Here is a 25,625-nt window from a genome sequence, read left to right as displayed (position 1 = left end):
CCCTATCTGGGATACGTTAAAATCAACTGTGATGTTGCAGAGAAAATATCGGGTATTGCAGAAAAAATATCAGAAGGCAGAGTATATTACATTAGTAAGGTAATCATCATCAGCCTCAATTTCCTAATCTGAAAAACAGGAATGGTAATATCTGCCCCACAGAATCTGTAAACTCTTCACCACTAAGAACCATTCCTGTAAATTACTTCTAATCAATAAAATCAGGAAGTAGTAACATGAGTCACATAAAAACACCTGGAATACAGAAACAGAATTACCTGAACCATAAAAAATATTATGGTTAAGATATGAGTATAAAGAAACAGAATAGTACCTGATGCTAAAAAAAAAAAGTATAATCCTAAAGCACAAAAGAGAATGTCCTCACAACTAGAAATGAAGCAAAGATATATCAATTTTGTGATTACAGAACTTACCCATTTTATGATAATAAATATTACAGTATAAATGAGAATGTTTCATAAAAACTGTAAGCCTTTAAATCCCAGACAAAAGCCAGTAGAATAGGGAATAAAATACATTGAATTGGCAAGTTTAGAAATGTGTGTTTTATGGAAAAGATTTTTTTGTTTTATGTAGGTCATCCTATACATATTTTAAATACAAATTATTCTCAAATACTGAATTTAAATTTCATCTTATAGCTATTTATATTCATCTTATAACTAAAATAAGGTTAACTAATGAATCAAGAACACTTCATCTTATTTTTCTACTTTAACTTTTACATATAATGTAAAAATAAAATTATAACATGAGAATAATTCATGTGGAATATAAAAACATTTTTTTCAAATGTGTGTATACATCAAAAAAATAAAAACTAATATCATGTAACTGTCATGTGAAATGCATGTTCTTCCTCAGATTCAATTTTTTAGTTGCAGCAATAGGTCCCCCTGGTGGAGGCTTAAAATACATTTTGTCCTATTTTCCTCTTTGAACAGTCAGATTAAATATATTTACATTCTTCCTTAAGGAAATGCATAGGGGAAGGTTTAAGAGAAGAATTGGCTGATTAAAGAAGTAAATTAGAAGGCCTGTGGATGGAGAGTCATCTGCTCTACATGTAAATTTGTTCTTAATACATTCATAATTACAAGAATTAAAACCCCTCCCCCTAAAAAGAACATCCTCAAAACAAAGCTTTAGTTAATAGAGGTTAACAGAACTGAATTATGAAGCTTTTAAAAAGTAGACCCACAGATTACAAGGATCTAGCTAATGACTCCTCTTATTGGTCTATATGTATGAATGTATACAAGGCAAATAGCTCCTTAGACAGGAAAGTACAATCATTGTTCACTGCAAACTCACAAGAATATTACCAAGCTGAAGTACTAAGAGTTACACTTTTCATTTTTAGGCTACATAGGATGATACTCTAATACAAAATTGGAGAAATAAGTGTAACAACTACACATGAATGAAACAGAAGTTTTTGAAATGAAAATGAAACCAAAACCAGGTGTTCCCACACAATTCCATCAGTGGATGCCCACCCACAGTCACTTTATAACAGTATGGAACTCAGTCAGATTTCATCCTGTGCCCTTTTGAAAACTGACATCAAGTAGAGTCAATCCCAGCACAAAAACTGAAATTTAGGTGATAGTTTTCCACACCCTAAAGGTCCTAGAAATCCCAGAATATCCAAGATCAGACTGTAACCGCACAAGCCAATAACTACTCAGCAGTCCTTTGCCATCAGTGTCTCTCTGCCACACATCCTTTCCCGACAACTCCTGCCAGCTTCTCCGATACCACCCCTAAATCTCTGGCTTCCTTGATGCTTAGGAACCTCTGAGTAGCTATTGATATGGTTAGTGTATTCCTCAATGCCCCAATTCATCAGAATCCTGAGCCATGTTTTAAGATACTGGGCCACACATTACAGCAATCCTAATTTCTTTTAATTTCATGTTTCTAGACTTACTTTAGAAAGTAGTACGTGGGGTATGTCATTGGGCAGATAATGAGTATGTGAATTAATCTGCACTTCAGAAACGTCTACATCGATGCAGTAACTCATATCCCAAACCAAGCTCTTAATTTTTTTACTTCTTGGCCCTCAACTTTTACCTTGATCTGGATTCCTAGAACAAGTTTCTTGATTATGTAGGAACAAGTTAACTAGTCTGTAGAAGACAACACTAAGGCACAGGAGGAGTCCAGCACTTCCCCTCCCCCATAGTGCTAGAAGTGGGGGACATGTGCTGGAGAATGAGGGGCTACTGGAGATTCTCACCCCCCTCCCCACTGCAACCAGAGATGGCTTCTCAGTTAACTCAGCACTTCTTCAATCCCAGAGAGACAAAACGAAGAAGGGGAGTGCAGTGGTGGTAAAAAGTAACCATTTATGATGGGGAGGTAAACATGGTCCCAGGTCTCTACTGTATCTTAGTCAGTTAATTTGCCCTGAATAACTGAAGTTGACTCTGATTTGTCTCTTCTTCCTTTCATCTGGTTTGTAACTTATTGTCTCCAATTTAATAACCTTAATGTATTTGTTATGGAGAAGGTTGCTATAAATCCTTCTTTGGAAAAAGATGAGATATAAATTATCAATAAAATGGAAAACAACTCTAAGAAAAAAATTTTGTCTTTTCTACCTCTTTTTTACATGAATTAATCCTTTAGAAGTGAAGACCCTAACAGTTGCTAGGAAACAAGATTAGCTTTTCAAAGATTTTTTTTTAATCTTTGGATCATAATAACTTAAGAAATATAAAATATTATAATTTTAAGTTTATTTCTACCAAATGAAAAGTTAACATTATTATTTTGACCAAATGTAAACAGTATATGATTTATGTATTTCTCTACTTTGAGATATGCCAGGCTCCCTAAGAATATATTTCCTTCAAATGGACTAAACACAAATGGACTGAACACCTGGCTTGCTCATCTGCTTATGAACAATACAAAGAAGAAACTAACGTGGGTTTACAATTTATCACCAAAGCAATATCCTAACTATCTGAGTGTGGGTACACCTGCAAGTCCGATAAAGGCCTTAAAGATCCCAGAATTTCCAGGATCACACTACAGAACTGTAAGTCACCTGGGCCCATAGACCAATAATTCCAGCTACAGTATATGCCTAATTATAACAATTCATATTTTAATAAAATTTGGCAATTCACAAAACATTTCACAACTATAATCTAATTTTTCCCAAAACTAAATAAGGTAGTTATAACAGATATTAAATTTTCTAGCTTTTAAAAAAATTTTCCTAGTTATTTTTTCTTTTAATCTTGGCTATAGCAGTGAAACCAACCAATTAGATTTGAACAAAGTTTTCTTTCATAAAGAAAATCCTAAATCCTTAGAATCCAAATCTTGCTGGCTTTTTTCCCCCTGTCTTTGAAGGAGTTTTGTTTTTATTGCCAATGTTGAAAAAACATCACACCATCCCTTAGGACTTAGGTTAGGAATAATTATCCCCAGCAGGAATGGTATAGAAACAGTCTCCTGGAAAGTTTAGTTTTGGCCAGCTATTTCAGATTTAATTGAACATTCTTATTTTAATAGAAAATGAAAAAGAAAAATGTAGATGTTGCTTAAAGTATAGTTAAGTCTACCAGCTTGGCAAGGACTTTAAATGCATGAGTTTTCAACACAAGCAAAATATGTATTTTCTAATGAAAGATTGCTTCTCAGTAGGCCAAACCCAAATGTTTGCCCTGCTGTTAAATTTAAGGAGATCCTCCATGGTAGGGAATATGATTTGGAAATATTTTTATCACTTAGCTGATGTATGTTGAGTGATTTTTTACTCTAAAGAGCCATCCATCAATAATAGGCTTGCATCAATCAGTAATCAGAATTTATGTTCTACAACAGTACACGTTTCCTAGCTTGTCTGGCTTACAAAGATCTTTTGGAAGACCTTGGGTAAAAACAGTCCATGGTAATGCCATACGGAGAAAATGATCATTCTTTTCAAAGATCACAGTGATGTGTGTGGGACAAATGTTACAAGCATATTAAAATTAGAAATATTGGAGTCCAAGGATTCTATAAGTATCCCTGATTCTTTCATTATAAAATAAAGAAAACCTATTTAAAAATAGTTTTAATTAAATATAAAATAGAAGTAACCCTGCTGATCTCTGATTCTACAAAATGTCAGTAATCTTCCTAAAATTATTACATAAAGAAAAAAATATTTTACATATTCTCAGAATAGCACAAGACAGGTTTTCAAAATTCTAAAAAGGATAATTTTGATATTTGTATATGATTAGATAATACAACTAATAGTTACATTTAATATTTACAGTATACCTCACAGAAGTTACTCTAACATAATTATCACAGATAAACGAGAGATTGATTTCACTAGTTTTAGATTGTACTTGGCAATCTTTCAGAGTCTTGAACGAAGTCCTCGATGAATGCTCTAACTATAGGATGACAGATGAATGAACTCAGAATCAGGCAATGTAGGCAAATTACCTATTTTAATTGAACGGGTGAGCCTAGGCTGTTTAACCAAGATCTCCAAGATCCAACTGAACTGTCATCCAGATGACTGCCATATTTCATTCCAAGAATTTCTGCTTGCAAGCCAAATCCTATACTAGTCATCATTCTACCATTAAAATAATCTCTATTGATCCCTCTTTGACTGATGCCCCTCCACTGAGACTTACAAGAGCTGTGCATTAGACTATCAGGTCCATAAATCTTCCTCCCTTCAGCTAGATGCCTCAAAGACCCTCCCACACATCCTTTTACCAACAATACTCCTAAACCCAAGGTTCCTTCCATTTCCTACCAAGAATTTAAGAGTTCTTTCTTCATTCAAGCAGCCCCTAAAATAAAATCTTCTCCACAAAGGTTAATTGGAAAAAACATTTTCCTAAATTTTACTCTCAAAATGAAAATCTTTCACGAGTCTTTAGTACTCCATAATATGCATTTTTAATAAGTATTTGCTTAATATTGTATTTTTAATTAATTAATTCTTTCCTAAACATCTACTTTTTCAATGTGTTGCCTCCATAATTATAAAAACATAGTCTATCTAAGATTATGAGCTTCGAAAGGTCTGGCATTAAATGCTAACTCACATGGAGTAAGACATAATGCAATGAATGCCATGCTAGATTAAACATAAATGTTTAATGTTATTGCTGCTGAGCTTCTGAATTCTAGATTCTATCTCTCAGTTTTGTAGTTTTAAAAGTCTGATTCTTTCCACCCTGAGATGGTCTACGAAAGTCATTTTAAGGAAACAATACAATCCAGTGGCTATGAGTGGGCTCTGGAGTCAAAACTTAGGATCAAATTCCAGTTTCAGTTCCTATTGCCTTGAACAAGTTACTTAAGCCCTCTAAGCTTTGGTGTTCTTGTGCGCAAAATAAAGACAATCCAACAGTATCTACCCAAGGTTACTAAGAATAAATATATATAATGTATGTAAACACCTATGTGTGCCTGGAACAAGGCACAACAAAATTATGTGTTGGTTATTAAACTTTTTTCCCCCGCAGCTCCAAACCACTACTCTATACAAAAATGTGTAATACTGGGGCTGGGACTGTGTAAATTACATTTTTCCCTTTGCCAGCTGAATTTTTGTTAGGCTCCACTAAAAGGTGGACTAGAAGAATAAAACAGGAAGGCAGAAGGGGGAAAGATCTTGCTGTTTCCTATTTGCTGGTAGTTCCTACCAACATCCCCAGAGCAACAGTTACTCATTCCAGGAGCAGCACTTATTTCTACTCTCCAGCGTTTTCTCCAGATTACCCAAAGCAGCCTCATCATTCCCCAACAATACTAGCACCACCTTAAAGTTCCCCTCTCCTCCAGCACCCCTGTCCAAGTCCCTGCTCTACAGGACCTCTCCTCCAAGCTTCTAGTTTTAGTAATCACAACCTCTACCCTCTGTTCTCTCAGCTATCTTGGTGTTCTTTCTGATTTTATGGTTCTTCAGTACCAATTTAATCTATTCCCTATATTACACTCTGTTAAAATATCCAGTTGTGCTCTTCCTCCTGTCTATAGTCTAACTGAAATTGATACTATTCAGAGGAATGGAAATGGGATTGAGAGTTTAAAAAAAAAAAGGAATTTGTGCATTTACTTTATATAATGTCCTTATATATTACATATGTCATTTAAATTTAATTACATATTTTAAGTGATTTTTGACATCATTTGGCCTATTCACATTGGTCTTCAGGATATTATAAATCACCTTTTTAAAAAACACATCACTAGTAATTCCCAAGAGAACTTACTTCCAGAGATTAACACCAAGATGGCTTGGGGAGTTGGAACAATCAGCGACTCCACTGGATAGTCTACTCATCATGGTGTTTGCTAACACTGACACATCAACTAAATTTGAAAGTCTTCCATTAGAAATGCTGTATGAATTTCCTGCAATAAAGGATTAAACAAGCCTAGCACAGTATCTATGCCACATATTAAGTACGTAATAAATATATTATTTCCTTCCTATCCCAACTACCTTGCCACCAGACCCTAATCCAAGAGCTGCTAATAGGCACATAACTTCTTTAGAAAGTAGGCTTTATTAACTTACATATATAAGAAAAGATCTTAGCTGACAAATCTCAAACTATGAACGCTTACCAGGATGCCAGAACAGCAAATGCACTAGGTAAGTTTAGTAATAAAGTTATTTTCTTATATCATGAAATGCCATTGCATAATAAGTATAACTATAATGATAAATGGCTAAAACTCACCTCCACTTCCCTCTTTTTTACAGCAAATTCACTCCTTTCTTCTATTGTCACCTCTATTAGCCATTTTATCAGCCTTTTTACTATACAATTACTGATTAACACTGGAAAAAACTTGAGAATAATTCATACCCTTCTGTAGGAGAAAGCTTCCACAAACATAAGAACTGAGGTGAGCACTCTTCCCTCAACACACAGTCTGAAAAACCAAAATTGCTGTCATGCCAAGGAGTAAATATTTATATTAAGAATAAAGAAGTTATCTCTGTAAATGACAAAAAGGAGCTTGGGCTATTTATTTCAATAAAGTGGTAGAAGACCAGTAAGGCTGAATTTACTGTTATGTTTCATTCCTCATTTTCTTTATTCTTCAATTTCCTGGAAATTAACATATTTTGTGATTGAGATGTAGAAAGCAAGTTATCAGTAAGGGTGATAACATTTTTTTAATTTCAAAGTCCATTTATTGCCCCAGATATTGTTACTACTGTGAATGCTGATTTCATATTCAAAAATAAATTTTAATATGGTGAACAATTAACTTTCTTTATAGATAACTATTTGCAATGTGAACAGTTATACTATTTTCCACTGATTTTTTTGTTAAATTTCTAGTGGATAACTCTTTCTGTAATATTCTAGGAGGCTCATAACATTTAAAGTGCCTCAAATTATTACTGTACTTTAGATTTAAAACAAGAAACCTAAAGAAAGACTACCAAAACAGACAACTGAACTTTCTTCCTGGAGAACCCACACCACCAGGAACAGGATTATTAGTGAAGGATGAACATAGGTACCATTTCCCTATGACGTATGTCCCATAACCACGTGTTTCCCCCCAGTATATATTTCTACAAGGAAGAACTCACCAAAACCTGGAAAATCTGTCTCCACTGTTCCCTGGTGAATCACAGAATGTTCCTTTATATAGGTAAAAGAGAGCCATAAATGATTTCTGTGGTTTACAGTTTTCTATCTTCATCACTGTGACGTTTAATTGAGTGATAATTATCTTAACAGATCAAAATTCCAAAATTTAAATTTTTCACTTTGTCAAGAAGTTAGATGATTCAAACTGTATTCAATTAGTTTAAGAAGGTAATATTCAGATTTAATTGTCATAACTTACACTAAGACACTAAAAGTGCTACAGAACATAATACATGAGGATGTGAGTCTATATGCACAATACCTTTTCCCTCAAAACTGAAAGACATGACTTTTAAAAAAGGAATTATGCCTATATTAAGTTATCATTTTGTACTGAAACATCAAATAACAAACCTGTAATGGAAAAATGTGCTACTCTATTGCCATTTGTATTTCAATTTTTGTTTCTGAAACCAGTAGTGTAAAGAGAAAAGATTTAACATAGATACTATTGAGAGTTAACAAACATTTGGAATACAAATAAAACAAAATTTTAAAATACTAATAAAATAAACATTTTATTAATGAAAGTCTGAAAAACATGTGCACAAACACAAAAGTGACTACCAATACTGAAAGAAGAACCTTCAAAAAAATGTGTATCACATGATTTAATTTTTCAAACTTTGTATCTATAAAAGCTATATTATAAACACATAGCTAAACTATTAGAGTACTAACAATACTGTTCATACAAAGAAACTTGACAGTAGTAAAATATGAACGTGAGATGCTTATTTTTGGTCCTTCTGGAAAAAAGAACTAAGTTGGGTTTTTTTTTAACATGGCTCCAGGCACAAAAATAGAATATAAGATGATAACTGCAACATTCTTAGTGTTTATCCTTGTAATTCTTTAAATGTCACCAGTCATAATAGCAATGAATTCCTCTTGATTTACTGTGGTAAGAAAGAAAATGTAAGTCAGAGACACAATTTTTCTTCAGAGAAAAATATTATTATTTTACACTAAGTATCTTTAAATTTTATATTATACAAAATTCTTAATAAACCAAGACACAGCTTTTTACTTTTACTTCTTTGTTAGGAAATTGAATATGTTAATTAAATTGAACTTAATAGATACAAAAATACATAAAATGTAATAAACAATATAAATTAGTATTCTATAATATTAACTAGCAAAAAGACACAATAGTATATAAACTACAAACAAATCCATCATAATCATAATATTTATTCACACTTAATAGTTTTAAAAACTTGAAATGTTTAATTTCTTAGATGGTTAAATTCTCTTTATAATCTTTATATTACTAGTTCATTTAGCAAACCCTTCCTTAATAAGTATGCTTAAATATATGACTGCATGTAAATTAGAATTCTAAAGGATGAAATATACTGGAATTAGAAAATAGTCTAATTGCTGTTTTTTATACTCATATATTTAAAAGCCTATTTTAAAGAAAAACTAATTGAAACCAGGTCACCATACCTCAAAAGTAACCAGAAAAACAATAATTTTAAAAGATACAGATTTAATTTTAATTTCCAAGGTAATAATGCAATCATAAAACAAGACAGGAATGCATGAAATAATCACTGAGAGACTAGTAGTTATTTTACCAAAACTATAAATAAAATTCAGTAAGAACCTCCAACATATAAAGTATATTTAAGAAAGCAACCTAGAAATAAATAGGTGATCTCATTAAACACAATCTTTAAAAAACAACATACATACGAATTATCAAGAGAAATGTTCAGAAAAGAATGCTTCAACTTTGTAAAGTAGGTGAATTCATGGGCCCCAAGACTTAACACATATCTTAACAAGAAACAAGTTATGAATGATAATTTTAATAAGAATACTACAATGAGAAAAAAGACACCTAAATTCTAGTCATAGCTCTGACAGAACAGTTCTGCATCTCAATTTCTTCAACTGAAAATACTGAACTATGAGATGATCTGTCGTTTCTAACTCTTAAATACCCTAATGATACATGAAAACACTCCACTGAATCAAACATTTTTAAGTGCCTTGGTGAACACCACACCATACTAGGAGTTGTGTAATATATCAGAACAGATATGAGGGTTCCTATTATAGAATACCTGAAATTGAAGTGAAGAAGAAATTGGGTGATATTATAAAATTATTAATTTTCTTAGAGGTAACAATGGCATGATAGTTTTGAAAGAGACTATCCTTATTCTTACTAGATGCATGCTAAAATATTAGGGGGGTCAAGTTCATGATATATTTTTCAAATGATTCAGAAAAAAATACACACTATAGATAAAGCAAATATAGATAAAGTAAAATGTTAATTACTGAATCTAGGTAGAAGGTATAAAGGTGTTCACTGTACTAGTCTAACATTTTTTCCTCTATGTTTGAGAAGAGTCATAGTTTAAAAGTTAGAAAAAATTAACCAATTAAAAAATGATGAGATAAAATATGTACATAACAAAAGAAAAAAGTATACTGTTTCCAGAAACCATACAGAAAACCAGTTTTAATCATTATGTTAGTCATGTTTTACACCTGAGACAGAGAACAAATGCTGTATAACACAAAACATGGCCTATTTTTAAAACAAAAACCAGATATCAGTGTTGAAGAAAAAAAGTTCATCATAATGGGGAAAAATTATCACTGATGAGAAAAATTCAGGTAAAAATAAATCCTGATTTGGGCTCTAAAAATAAAAATATAGGATTTGGTTAGATAAGAGGTGGAAAGAAAGCTAAGGTAGAAGAACACCATCAGAAACATAGTTAAAGAAAAATATAGTGCAAAAAGCAAACATAAGCTCTAATGAGTTAAGAAGAATGAACTGTCCAGAAGCTGATTAATTACCATGAATCCATGCATTCAATATTAAACACCTACAAGACACTATGACAGATAAGAGAACAGAATATAAAACCTGTAATACTCCAAATACTTTAAATGATTTTATAAATTGTAGTACTGATCTTTAACCTTTGCAATTAAGTGAATCTGTTTCAATATCTTATGAAAGCTATGACCCCTCTCTCCTTAATTAAAAAAGAAATCAAAATACATAAAAATTTTAAACAATTTCACCAATATGTACCTTCATTTAAGAACCCCTGATTTAGTCAATCTAAAGTGACGCATCTAGACCAAAACAGGAAACAAAAGTACACTTTTAAGGAAAACAACATAGGAAAGCAGCCTCAGAATTATTTGACTATAAATCATTTTAACAACATAACAAAGCCATGATTAAAATATTCAAAATCTGAAAAGTACTTTTGTTAAAGATCAAAAACTTTTCTCTCAATTTGTAAAATTTCAATGTTATAATTTCAAATTAAGCTTCACATTCACATAGCTCTAAAACCACAAACAATTTTTGTATTATTTATGTATAAGTACTTTAAAGTACTGTAGCATTTCAAAAGTATTTTAAAGTATTCCATAATTGCATACCTAAAAACAGAATATTTAAGTCCTAAAAAGTGAACTAAAAAGCTGAAGGGAAGAAAGTGGCTAAGGAAATCAAACCAGCTCCATTATTACTAGAGAGCCTTTAAGACAATTAGGAGAATTTGCGATGCCTTTGTACGTTTGATTTTATATCCTTCTCTATCAGTCATATCTTATATCAAGTTCTTATATCTAATAAACCTAACACAATGCCTATCTTAAAATAAGCATTTGATAAAATATTTACTGAATCAAACAAATATGGCACTTCATTTTTTTTCTACACTGCCTTTTTAAACAAAATTTTCATAAGTCAGAAATATACACAAAATGTTATGATAACTCACAGAGAAAAAAAATGTGACAATGAGTGTGCATATGTCCATGAATGACTAAAAAATTGTGCTGAACACTGGAATTTGACACAACATTGTAAAATGATATAAATCAATAGAAAATGTTAAAAAAAATTTTCATAAGTCAAACATTTCATATGGTGAATCCTATTATATGTCATGAAAATGAAGAATTTTAGAGAAATTAAGTAGATTAAGTACCTTAGAGATTATCTGGCTTCAGAGCGGAAAAAACAGATTTTAACACCTGAAGTGCCAGTTGAATATTTTACTGATATGCTGCTTCCCATAACAGTATGCAATTTTTAATACTCCATAAACATATAAATGTAATTAACACTTTACAGCACAAAAATCAATACAGTGTTATGGTTAAAAGTACATTCTTTGTCATTATGGATTTATGAGTTTAAGTTCTGGCTCTGCCATGTATTAGCTTTGCGATATAACGTTGGGCAGGTTATTAGTATCTCAGAGCTTAAGTTTCCTCATGTATTCATGCATCTATCGTATGTGTTTACTTCAAAAAAGCTATCATGAAAATTAAGTGACATAATCCACAATCTAAGATGTTAAGCACAGAGTCTAAAGTATACTAACTACTAAATAAATGTTAGCACTCATCGTAATTATTTAGAAAACGATTTACTTTGGCTTTTTAAATGCTGCTTCTATTTTTCCAAAAGATTTACTGTGTTTTACTTTATATATCTTGAGAGGGATTCTTTCTATATCATTTCCACAGCTTTATTTATGTTTCATATTATGTCTTCTTTTCCTTTAATTCCTCATTCACCATGTTTATTATTTTATATATACAACAAAAAATATTTTCATTGCTCATAAATACTGAACACTGAAATTTCATTAAGACAGACCAATTACTAAAGTCCACAAAAAAAGTTGTAGCAAAGTATTATGATCTTTGCCAGTTTAACATACACAAAGAGCACAGGTTATATCTAAGCAAACCTCTGCCTGTAGCCAAAAAGAAATCCAGATTAAGTGATCAGATTAATAAATAATGATAAAATCTAACTTCCTACTTTTTCAAAAATGGGCAGATTTTCAGATAGCTGCAGAGACTCAATATAAGTTAAGGTAGTATTCCAAAGCCACACTAAACAGACTAAAGTTGTAGTACTCATTGTTTTTGAATATGAAGATGCCTTTCAACAATAATTTTCTGGACTTGCCAGAGTAATAGCTATCCTTAGTATGTCTTGTTTGAGAAGTAGATAATGTCAAATTGCTACTATAAATTCTGCAAAATAAGTATATTAATCAATCACAATAGCACTTAGAGATATAACTGAAAAATACCAGTATATGTATGCATATGCAATACTATTATTCATATGGTCTACAGACTATATTTGATGCATATGTGAAATCTCAGACCCTGTGCAGTATCTCAGAAGGCCACCACTCCTAAAGACCCACATCCCAGATTGGAAACTACCCAGTTAGACTATTTTAATATGATAAGACCACTCACCTCCCCCAGCAAAAAGGACAAATCTTAATAAAAGATTATGTGTTAGGTGTATTTTATTTGCAATTAATGACTTGGAAAAAAGGAAAAAAATGTTATTTGCCTGTTAATCATTTGAATAAATGGCAATAGGATGCCCAAGCAACAGTTGTACAGTGACTTAAAGTGGACTAATGCAAGCAGTGAGGACAGAAGAAATGTTTTAAGGATGCACTAATATAAATCTTCCAGCAATGGAGCACAGGTGTGAACTCAGATTCAAAAGCAGGAAGCAGAGCAGTCTAACAAGGGATGCAAGAAATGGACACATTTTCTAAGGAAAGCTTCACATCAAGTTTGAATTTAAGAGGCATCTTCCTAATTGATATTTTCTTCTAATGTTAAATGAAGCTATTAACTAAAATCTAACTTGCATGTGCCTAGTATAGGAAAAAGAAACTGTTTATAACTCTGATCTTTTCACATACATAGTAGCTGTTATTAAAGATTTATGAAATAGTCATATCAAAATTCACTCTACCACTGAAGAGACACTTTTGCATAAAGGAACTCCTTTAAAGCTAATTTAGGGTAATAATCAACAGCTAGGGAAGACACAAAATTTTTTAAATATGAAGGAAGTAGATGTTAAGTCCAAACATTAGAGTGACAGCTTAAGAAATCATTTAAATTTTCTCAAGTTTTGATCATCTGTTTTAAAATATAACTATTTTGATACCACTTCAAAGAGCTAGTACTAAAAATAGAAAAGCTGTATAAAGCTCAACTAATAGTTACATAAATATGAGATAGCACAGTAATGCAAAGTTATAATCAAAAGTCTACAAACCTGAATGATAACTAGTTTGCCACCATCATATCTCCTTATTAAAGCAGCCAGTATTTTCAAGGTAATATATATATCTATTTATGCACAATGTATGGTTAGTACTGTAACAACATATATCTACTGTAACACAAACTCCTGCTCAGGGCTTAAGTCAACAAATAGCAGAGTACTCATCATGTTCGAGAAAATGCAGGGGAATATAAAGATGGAAAAAAAAGGAAAACAATCTTACATTTAATGCCAGGTACCTTCAAATATCTTCATTTAACACTCACAACCACCTTGGAAGATATTACCATTCTCAGTTTTATAAACAGGGAAACTGACTCAGAAAACATTTTAAAACTTGCACAAAATTACAGAGCAACTAAGTAAGCAGTAAAAATTCAATTCAAATCCGGGTCTGTGTAATTCCAAAGCCTCAGGCCTTTCACACTATATGATTCCATATTGCTCTTTAGGGAATCACAATATAATTGAAGAGACAACACGCATATAACTAACAGAAGGCAGTGTATAAAAGTGTCAAAATAGTTTGTTCCTCTAAATGCTATGGGTCCTCAATGGAAATCTCATAACTTATAAACAGAGACCATTGAGGGAGGCTTTTGAAAAAAGATTCAATTTAAAATGAATCTTGAGAGAACGACTAACATTTTAGTGGATAGAAATTGACAGTTAGGATTCTAAGATTAAAGAATAGCATGATGAAAGGCACACCATAGAAAAGACGGGATAGAGTACATTTTGTCAGAGTGTGTATACTATATGGGAGAAGAGAGGGTTAAAAAGTAGAAAGTCAAAGAATACAGTAGAAAATAAAACTAGATACTCATAGTAGGATAGATCACAGAAGGCTTTGGACTTTACTCTGTAGGCAGTAAAGAATCATTCTAAGTGTTTGAACTGGAAAATGACATCACTAAACCTGTATTTTAGAAAAAGAATGCTATTAGAATGAATTAGAGAGCAGAAGCTTACAGGCATGGAAGACAATTAGGAGGCTTCAAGAGACTGTAAAGTCAGTGACAGCAGGGACAACATCAGTTTTTTTATTGGGTAGCACCAGTCAGCACACAGGACACTGTACTCAGCAGGCATTCAAGGAAATAATGGAGGCTATAATGACATTCTGACAAAGAAATTAGGGCCTAAACTAGGACAGCAGCAGTAAAACAGATTCAAAATATTTGAACGGTAGACTCAATAGGACTTAGTAATAGTTTAGATGTGCATGTAGGTTGAGGAAGGCATTAAAGGTTGAAATTTTACTGAGTGGCTGAAATTTGGAAGATATTTCATCCTCAAAGAAAAGTACTTTTTTGAAGTGTGGAACCTTTTACTACAATCTGTACAGCTGTGGTTTTAAAGGTCTGCTTCATTCTAAACTGAAAATGTGTAATATTTACAGAAAAAGTCCATTACACAATGAACAACACTTACACTAAATAGAGGTAGTTTGCAAAGGGTCTTTAAAATCATTTGGTTTTAGAACAATTTACTGTATGTGTACATTAGGAAAATTTCAAGTATATGTTTTACTTAAAACTTACTTTCTCCATCACCATCTTTATCAAATTCTTCTATCATAGCCCGAAGTTCTTCATCACTCATGTTTTCACCCAATTCTCTGGCAACACGTCGCAAATTCCTCAGGCTTATTTTACCTGAGTCATCATCATCAAATAGTTTGAATGCCTTCAATATTTCTTCATGTGGATCTCTCTCCAATATCCAGTCTGTCACTGTAGTTCAAAAAAGATGAAAAGTAAACCTTTATAGTCACAAAGGTACTGATCTATAATAGATGAGAATTAAAGCTGTGAATCTATCAACACTTAGTTTGACAATAAAAATGCAAAATCAAGAGCCCCCAAACCCAAAGATAAACCTAAAATTAGAAAAACAAAATCCTTATTTTGAAATTTAGCCTTTATATTATCAAGTTTATCCTATTATAAAGGTAAACATAACTACTTATATCACACAACAAAATTATTAAAAACTGTATTTATACCATATATTTAAGGCCTATTATCAAGAATTGTACTAGCCTCCACTGACATCAAGCTCAAAGTCTAGGAGTTTGTAACCTAGTTGTAAAGATGATATACCAACAAAACAATTAAAACCAACTAGATAAAAGCTATTTGTTGGCTGAACTTAATAGTAATACTGATTATTCATCTAATTTAATCCAACTTAAAAACAAACAAAAAACCCCTGACAAATCAATAAAATGCCCTGCCATCACTGATACATCACAATCTCAGAGATGAAAACTCCACAGGTATCTTCATGATTAGAAGAACCTCTTGGTTTCCCAAAAGCAATTATCAAAAGGATTGAATCTCATTGCAGTAAAGGAAAAAAAAAAGGTCTGGAAAGGAGATCTCTCTAAAGTCAAATCCATTTTGTTCAGCAAGATAATAACTCTCAGATAGCTATATTAAAATTAAATGTCAGTAATTTCAGACTTCAATAGTAATAATATATTTTAACATACTAAATGTAAGAATACATAACAGTAAATTTAAACAATATTTTAATATTACAATTTTTAATCAACACCCACAATAAGAGAAAATTTTAAATCTGTAGTATAAAACTTTCTAAGTTACTAGATAGAATTCTTAAAATACTGAAGTAAACATCTCTGAAGTAATTTTACATGCTAGTCTACCACTACAACAAAATGTATTTATGACCTTTTATGTTATGTACCACTAAAACAACTCGGTCCTATTGAGGTTTATAGACTCATTAAAAACTTGCAAATACTTGTAGATGGAGAGTACTGGAATGTTTAATACACCCGGAAGTAAAAATATAATTCAAGCCCCTTCAAATTGTTGTTTTGCTGCTATTTCATCATACTTGGTTGAATAAGCACCTATTCAAGCTTATGTTAAATCATCTACACATATATTCAATAGTTTTCTTTTATCCATTAATTTTATCCAAAAAGTCTTCCAAGTAACTAGCTGAAGTATATTACTATAAGTATGCAAATCACCAAAGCTCATAAATATTCAGTCAAAAGGAGCTGGCATATATACAGCCATAACACCAAAATAAAATACCACACTTAACTCTATGGCACATACTCAACTTGTTTTGAATTTAGTCCCAACAAAAAAGCAGGACAAGGAAAAAAAAGTGTTAAAAAATTTTTCTTCACCAACTAAATAATTTACATGACAGGTGAACCAAAAAAGCAGCTTGCTGAAAATATTAATGTACTTAAAGAAGCAACAGGGTGATCTGGGGAACAGATGGGGCTCCAAGATGTATAAATTCTTATCCCACTGGTGCTTTAATTGTGTTAGTTACTTTAGATTTTTGTGTCTATATAATCTTTTATCAATAGTTTGCCTTAGAATTCACTTTTTCTTGGGAACTATAAATACCTATCATTCATGACAGTTAAAACATTACAACTTTTTGGTGACTCTCCTGCATGTCTTCATGTTCTATTGCTATTCTACAAAATAGAATTTAATTATTAAAAAAATACATTTTTTTGATGAAAATAAATCAACTGACGCTCAGGCTGTAAAAGATGGGTTCAATCTATTTCACAAAATTCTGACCATCAAATTCTATTTTCAAATGACTTAATTATACTATCAGAAATGTACTGACTCAAAATAGTTAGACCTTATACATGATAAAAATCACTTACGACTACTTTAAAAAAGCAAATTTAAAAAATCACATTAAAACTTTAAACCCAATCAATGATTAGATCCTATAGTATGAGGATACTACTTTTTTCACTCTTAATAAATGTATCCCTTTTCTCTTCACTTTCACCACCCTCAGCATAAAAAGTTTATTACAGTTGTCCTTCAGTATCGACGGTATCTATGGTGGACTGGTCCTAGGACTCCCCTCAGATACCAAAATCTGAGAGAGTATTTGCATATAACTATGCACATCCTCCTGTATACTTTAAATCATCTCTACATTACTTATAATATCTAATACAATGGAAATGCTGTATAAAAAGTTGTATATACAATGTAAATGCTTTGTAAATAGTTGCCAGGCACTGAGCAAATTCAAGTTTTGCTTTTTTGGAAATTTCTGAAATTCCGCCCCCCCCAATAGTTTCAATCCACAGTTGGTTGAATGGATGATACGGAACCCAAGGATAGAGAGGGCCAACTGCATCTTCTGCCTGAGGTCTCTCTTCTCTCCCACCTATCTATAATACTCTCAACAGAGCTATCTTTCTAAAGCATCTTCTTTAAAAATTGACAATGACCTTCTGCTGACTAAAGTCCAAACTATGTTATGCAAGGCTATTGGACCTATCCAGCCCAATTCTACCTTTCTAGTCATTTCCATATCCTTTAGAGCAGGGGACTACCTGAAGTTTTCCAAACACGCTACACTTCTGCTATCACTCTTTGTTGTTACTGTTTTCTGTTTGGAATGTCTTTCTCTACTCCTATAATTTTCTCCTTGGGATAAAAATCTATTCCTATTCCCAAAGGCCTAAATTAAAAATCCCCTCTGCAAAGTCTCCTTCAATTGCTCTATATCAATAATTGACAAATCTTTCTTGTCAAAAGCCAGATAGTAAATATTTTAGGCTTTTTGGGGGGAGGGGGGCACATAAGGTCTCCATCTAAACTATTCGCTCTGCCCTGGTAGCATAAAAGCCACATAAAAGAATGGATGTGGCAACACAGAGGCAACAGCTGAATTTGCCCCAAGGGCTGCAGTTTGCCAACACCTACCCTACACAAAATTACAATTTACCATACAGCACCACAGCTTTTTGTCATCTACATTTAAATTATAAGCTCCTTGAAAAAACAATCGCTCAATAACTTTTCATTAATTCCACTCCCTCATCCCAGCACAATACCTAATATCTAAAAATTAAGCCCATGTTTGCTAAATAAGCAAAACAAAAGAACAGTAATATTCTATTCTAAATAGACAATGAAATAATAAGTAGTACATGCCAAAAATAGATGGGTATAAATATCTGACTGATCTTGGTCTTACTTTAAAGCAGCAATTCCTAAAATATCTATTACTCAATAGCCTCAGGCTGTCTAAATTCTAAACTTACATTAAATATATTATAATGCTTTTTACTAGCATTGGGAAGAATCTAAAGTGCCAGACTTTACCTAGAAATACTTGTAAATATCTGTGGAACAATATCCTGAGAGAGTAATAGATGATACATAACAACTAAGAATCAAATATTCTGATTTAGTTATTTGTCCCAAAGTATAAAACATATATTCATCTGTGGTCAGTTATTATTCAAAAAAAAATCCAAAAATGGGGAGAATACATAGTTCTTGACTATTTGATTCGCAAACAGTAATAATTTTTTATTTGACAGCTGGTATTCTGAATAGGTTGCCTTAGGATAGCTAAAATATATGCTAAGCCTGTCAAAAGATTGATCTTTGAAAGTCAAACTGAGGTGTACTTATGCCATTTATTCTAGACGGAACTCAGTATTTCTGTTCTATTAATAACACAGAAGAGATGGAGGGTCAGGAAAAGGTATAGATGGCATGGGACTCTGGCTCAACAGCTAAGAAAATTAAAATTTTTAAACTATATTCATTTAAGATAAAATAATGTGCTTCGTAAAATTACCAGTGACAATTATACAGTGCTTAAAATAGCCTTCAACTATGGAAAAAAGGTAATTAGAAAAATATAAATACATAGAGAATATTTTTTATGTTCTAGTGACACATACCTGATTTTTGCAGGAACTGAAACAAAGACTAATTTTTAAAGTAAGAATAAATAAAAAATAGTTAATAGGACTTACTATATACTAGGCCCTTTTCTAAGCACTTTACATATTTTTAACTTATTTATTCCTCATAATAACACTATGAGATAGTGCAACTATCCCTATTTTACAGTTGAAAATGAGGCACAGAGAAGTAAAATGACCAAGTTACACAGCCAGTAAGTGGCAAAACCAAGATCTGAACCCAGGCAATCTGGTTCTAAAATGTCCATGTTAAACCACTACATTATACCAAATGTACTTGTGTTATAGCTCTCTCCTAGTAGTATCATTTCCATTGTATCCTAAAACCTTGTTTCTATAAATAAACAATCTAAGTTGAAACTTGGACTAAGATCACAAACCCAGAAGAGCTTCAACACTGGGAGAATAAAGATGGCGCTCTCCCTCTCAAGTAAATAATTCTACAAATTAAAGGAAAAAAAAGAATATGCTCCCCAAATGGACAAACTGCCTCTTTAAATAATCATCTATCAGTTCAAGTTAGGGATCTTCTATGCTGTGCTTTTTTTTTTTTTCTCTTTAAGATTTATTCTCTAATTCCCTTCTTCTTTGCCTTTGGTTTGAATTTTCAGATTAAAAAAAAACTACTAATGATATGAGTCAATTTTTTCCATATGTACTAATTGCCATTTCTTTTTGTTTCTCATATTTTTCTTGATGAAGAATTAAAAGGGGTTTGTGTGTGTGTGTGTCTGTGTGTGTGTGTGTGTGTTTGTGTCTGTGTACAACTGAATTTTTCCTAGATTTTTTTAAATATCTAAAAACAACTACATAATGTGCTTGTATTTTGACCCAGTTGGTTGTTCTAAATGTTTTCTCCTGCTCCCAGTCTGCCAACTGCCTCCCTTACTACAATCTTCTCCCTACCCACAACTTTAAAGAGATGGCTTTTTTCACTGAGATTAAGGTCATCCAGAGTATGTAGCCCTTCATAAGCTCTGTCAACCTGAAGACATGCACTTCATCTACAGTCAAAGATAACAACTGCTACCAGTTTCCTCTTCTCTCAGTTTGCCAATAAAAATCACATAATAGAATAGTCTTAGGAAATATTTTCCAAACAAACAAAAAAAATAGTCAATTTTATCTTTTACTGTGAGTATAATTTTTTGATCACTCTTTTAGTTTTATCACATACTATAAGCACGAACTACTTGGAAAGACATCTTTCCATAAGAAATGCACAACAGGTCTTTGGTTAAAATCTTCAGATTAAAACAAAAGACAAAATGATTAATCCCATATACAGTGAAGGTATAGGTCTTATTTTTCTCCTTGAAAATTGGCAAAAAAAAAAAAGTACCCCAAAAAACGCCAAATAAGATCCACATTATACAGCAATGTCCAATAAAAAAATTCCATAACCCAGAGAATTTTAAACATACTGATAGTAACCAGATTATTTCTTAACAACTTCTGATCACAAAGACTATTAAAAATACACACCAACTTCATTAAAATCTTCAAAGGTGATTTTCCCTGTGGCTTCTCTGTCATAGTCTTTAAGAATCTTCAGTACATCAGCTTTTTTTACATCAAACCCCAAGGCTCTCATTGCCACCTTTTGGATTGAAAGGGAAAAGCAAATTATAAGGCACTCTTTGCAAAAGTGATTTCTAATTCTTAAATTTTAAGTTTTTACGACTTAAGAGATGACAATACATCAATAAACACATTTGTTTTCATGTTTTATACTTCTAAAATAACAGTGATAGTTTTTCTTCAATACTGAAATTAAATATCAATTTTCATTTATATAACCTTTTTATACAACAAATTAATCAATGAGTGTTTACAGAATACAGTACACAATGTACTGACTTTAGTGCACAATTTTAACAGGTTATTTGTTCTCAAAAGATTAACAACCAAAATGGAAAAAAAGCATAGCTTAAATATTAAGAAGTTATACAACAGACGAGATAATATAAGAATTTTCATCAGACTATATGTGATTAGTTATCAAATAGTCCAAGACCCTGACCTTAGAGAAAGAAGAAATCTAGTTACTCGTAACAAGGGAGGAGAGACATGTTACTGGTTAAAAGGAGTCTTACTTGGAGAGATTCAAGTTGTTCCTCAGATCAGGTATGGATGAAGTGAAGTACAAGGGTATTTAGAAAAGAATGACTGGTATTAAAACACACACCGAAATAAAGAATATGCTTGAAGACAGTGAATAGAGCAGCTTACCTTACCTGAATGGGAAAAGATCAGGTGGAAGCAAGCAATTAGCAAATGAAAAAAGTAGTTAGTAATAAAAGTGGAGGGCATTCAGTAAAAATTGAAAAAAAAAAAATCCGAACTTTATGCAGTGGACAATTAGGAGCCACTACAGGTTTCTGAGCAATAAACAATATGATGAAAAAATTTTAGAAAGATGAATCTAATGGTAGTGTACAGGAAATGGAGAAATCATTTAGAAAGTTCCAGATATGAAATAAGATCCCATTCCAAACCAAGATAATAACAATGGCAAAAAAGGGAAAGACATAAAGGAAGAGTTAATTGAAGCTAGGTAACTAAGAGAAACAGTGGAAAAAGAGACCTAAAGAGTTACAAAAATGCTACCTTTCTCACTGTGCTTAGTTTAAGATCCATAGTACCTTAAACACCAATTTTCCCTTGTATCTTTATAAATAATTCTAGAACTTAAAATTTGACATTTTTCCCCATTAGCATTGTGTCAACATCAGACATCACCTATGTTGTTTGCACCAGAGAAAGTAGGTTGAGACTGTGTCACTAACATGTTCAAATTAAAAAACAAGTAACATTCCCTCAATCTGAAAAATGGATGAGACACACACACCCCCCCCAAAGTGGGAAGTGGAATATATCAAGAACTGTTTAAATCCTATAGTTTGAAATTTTTTAATTATGCAAATGAAAAAAAGTCCCTCCATAGGAATGTATTTTTACATTTAAAATACTTTTCAATGTACCACATGAATGTTAGGAATACTATTCAATTTTATCATAGCACTTAATGGCAAATGTTTAAAATGGATTAATATCTCCAAAACGAGTTTAGTTAAGATAGTTATTTAAAATATATTTTCAATCACCTGTCAAAAATGCAAATCATTTTAACAGAAAAAGATATTTTAAAATATATTACCTTTAATTCATGATAATCTATTGCTGCATCTTTGTCTGTGTCAAATAGTTCAAAAGCATCTTTAATTTCTTGTTTCTGTTCTTCAGAGAGTTCTCTTCTTTTTTTTCTCTTTGTTTTGTCTACTACAAGCTCATTTCTATGAAATGAAAAAATTCTATTTAGTCCACTTTAATCCTATTCTCCTATGTCTCTAAATAATTCAATTAAGATTCCAAAAATGCAATAAAGAAAATTAGCCAATTAATAATTTTCTAATTTCTAAACAGGAGTTATTTTGCAAAAATATAAAGAAATTTTCATTACATGAGCCAAAGCCCTGCTCCTTCCATAGTCTAAGCTGCTATAAATCTGCACTACCTAAAACTGAAAAGTGTTCCAGATTATTTTAAAAAATGAAGACCTAACTCTTCCTTCCTCCTAGCTTGGTATTTATTCCCATTAATATTACTGTGAAAGAAACAAAAACTGTGAAAAGGAAACATTACTTTGGTGTCAGAAACCCCAACAAAAAACAAAGCACTCATACTTATTATTCCCATCAGTCTACAATATAGACTATTAAAAAAAATTCACAACTAATGATCACTGTATACTAGGTTTACTTTTATAGTGCTTATAATTATCAAGATTACTACATAAAACATCTAATTCTAAAACATCAATTAGCTTACAAAGTATTTTGGCATTGTGGGTTTAAAATGTTTTTAGTCTACACATTTTTAACATTTTGGCACTTTACTTGTAATTTCTTCCATTGATATTAACAAATCAGCCAAAATAATGAGTTTAAACATACCAGAAATATTAAACATCAAAAAAGTAAATATTTGTGTAGATTCTATATAAAAATGCCAAGAGCCGTATTGTGAATTTCACGTAACATATAAATTAGATTTAATTTCTCACAGACTATGAAAAAAAACTTAAGAAAAAAAAGGCATTCATTGTAAAAGCCACAAGTGTTTTCCTTAAAAGATGCCGCTCAAAGTGTTCAAAATTTTCAAATGGGACTGCAACACTTGTATAAGAACAAGTCCTGAAACAGAAGAATTACATAAAATTGTAAAATGTAAAACCTGGCTGACTTTATTAGAACACGTTATCTATCTGCATTTGAAGTTGTTTCGTGGTCTGCAATCTACAAAAAATAAAAAAGAGATGGCTAGAAAGTGGCCGAAAGAGGTATGGTAACGCTCAGGAAGATCACAAGAGACCTGACTTCACAGAAACTTGGACATTCCCCGGGTCAGACCACAGATTCTGAAGGGGCAAGTCCCAACCCAACACTGACCCCTTCCAAGGCTGCCACGATTATCTTATTAGAACTCGGCACCTTTTTAATGTGGCGTAACTATACTGGTATTTTTAAGGTAAAATGCCAAGAAAGGGTGAAGGAGAAAGCAACAGGTTAGAGGCTGGAACTGAATTCAAGGTAAAGTCACCAAGAAATTAGGAAATCTAAGGGATTACTAAAATCACTAAAACGGGTCTCCGATTATACCGTAAAGCAGGGCCCCAAGGATAAGGGGGAAGGGCTTTCGTGTTTACGGGTAAGTACGTTACCATGAGGGCAGCTAAGGTGCGAGCCCTAGACAAGGAACAAGGGGAATGAACGAAGGACGCTGCACGGCCTGCTTTCCCAGCTCCTCACAGAAACAACGCGAGAAAAAACCTCGCGATATTTCACCCCCTCCCCGCGACTAAAACGGTCTAGTTTGCTGGCGGTCCAAAGCCCAGTGCCCTGACAGAAATGACCACCTCAGCAGAAGTGCAGGGAGCTCACCAGGGCCCCCAAGGTGAGGGGTCCAGGCTCAGGAAGGATGCCTGAGGCTCCTTTCCTTCGTCCCAAACTGCACTCCCTTCCTCGCCTCGGCCCAAGGTGCCTCCCTTCCACACACCCGCCCTGGGGCCCGCAGCGGGGTGTGGAGAGCATTGCCACCTCCTCATTACCGACCTCAGAGCTAAACTCATTTTCTCTCCGGACAGAGACGTTCCTCTCAAGAACGACTTTTAACTCCCTACACAAGGCAGCACGACTTCCACAAGCCGTTCAACAGACACCAACGACCTCGGCGGCCTCAAGGACCTCCCAAAAGATAGACACTTCTGAGCGGGATTGGTTGAACTCTCTAACGTCCTGCCCATTGGGGCGGAAGCGTCTCTCGTCCTCTGCTTTCATTGGACAAATTTCGCGTCAATCAAAGAGATCTCCACCGGCCTTTCCCGCTGTGTAGATTGGCTTGTTGCTTTTTCCCGGAACGCTTTGCGAAGCGAGGGTCTGAATGTCAGCTGTGCTCGTGGCGTGGAGGGTGTCTGAGCTAAGCCTCGGGCTGGAAGGCCTGTGGCCTGTGGGCTAATGTCCCAGGGGCGGGAAGGGTAGGAAAGAGACACCCCAAAGGCTATCCTGCAGCTAAAAGGAGGGAGTGGCTTACGGAGCATTCTGCGAAACTTGGCTCCATTGTATTCTAAAATTTTGGATGGCTTAAGTACCTGGGGAGTTTTTTTAAAACACAAGTTGAAAAGGTCTTTTCCCTCATTCTATTCTAGGGGGTGTGAATCTGCATTTCTTTTTCCTTACAAACGCCGTGATTCTGAGGCAGGTGCTAAGGATTATACTTGTATTATTATCGGGTTGGAGTATTAGGCTATTTACGGTGAAGCTGTACCTAAGGGGCCGTTCGCTCCCCTCTTCCTCCTTTAAACGCATTCGTTCGCTTAGGTCCTTTATTTTCCAGGGCTGTAAGCTGCTTAGACTCATGATGTTATCTTAACTACCAAACTTAAGTCTCTTGAAGCTCACTTCAAGGATGTTTAATATATTCATTTGTTCGTCTGTCATGCAAATCTTGAAGGCCAGAATTACATCTTTCATTTAGCACTATTCTAGTGCCCAGTACAATGTGTGAATCATAGGTGCTC

At 33.0% G+C, this 25,625-nt stretch overlaps 1 protein-coding gene and 1 long non-coding RNA gene across 2 annotated transcripts in view; both read right to left on the bottom strand.

The window, feature by feature from the left end:
* LOC140695633 (uncharacterized) overlaps positions 1–6,536 on the bottom strand; it is a 66,472-nt gene extending 59,936 nt beyond the window's left edge. The window contains exon 1 of the long non-coding RNA XR_012071332.1: positions 6,276–6,536. This is a non-coding gene — a long non-coding RNA (uncharacterized lncRNA). The remainder of the gene's footprint in view (positions 1–6,275) is intronic.
* Positions 6,537–8,178: 1,642 nt separating this feature from the next.
* On the bottom strand, positions 8,179–24,817 carry CETN3 (centrin 3). Its single transcript, XM_006197651.4, has 5 exons — positions 24,661–24,817; positions 22,707–22,842; positions 21,032–21,146; positions 15,336–15,527; positions 8,179–8,578 (listed from the first exon to the last, which is right to left on the bottom strand). Exons 1-5 carry the CDS (start codon positions 24,675–24,677, stop codon positions 8,535–8,537), a joined length of 504 nt encoding a protein of 167 aa, XP_006197713.1. The 5' UTR covers positions 24,678–24,817; the 3' UTR covers positions 8,179–8,534.
* Between the last annotated feature and the right edge of the window lie 808 nt (positions 24,818–25,625).

Source organism: Vicugna pacos, chromosome 3 (assembly GCF_048564905.1).
Source record: "Vicugna pacos chromosome 3, VicPac4, whole genome shotgun sequence".
In the NCBI taxonomy this organism is placed as follows: Eukaryota; Metazoa; Chordata; class Mammalia; order Artiodactyla; family Camelidae; genus Vicugna; species Vicugna pacos.
This window is presented reverse-complemented; position numbering and strand designations above follow the sequence as displayed.

Bases quoted from the DNA above. Each gene is read 5' to 3' on its own strand.
- CETN3 (XM_006197651.4), bottom strand. The intron at 15,528-21,031 runs GTGTGTATTTTT...TTTGAACTACAG, and splicing joins TGAAGATTTTAATGAAGTTG to TGACAGACTGGATATTGGAG. The intron at 8,579-15,335 runs GTAAGTTTTAAG...TTCTTACCACAG, and splicing joins TAAAGATGGTGATGGAGAAA to TAAATCAAGAGGAATTCATT.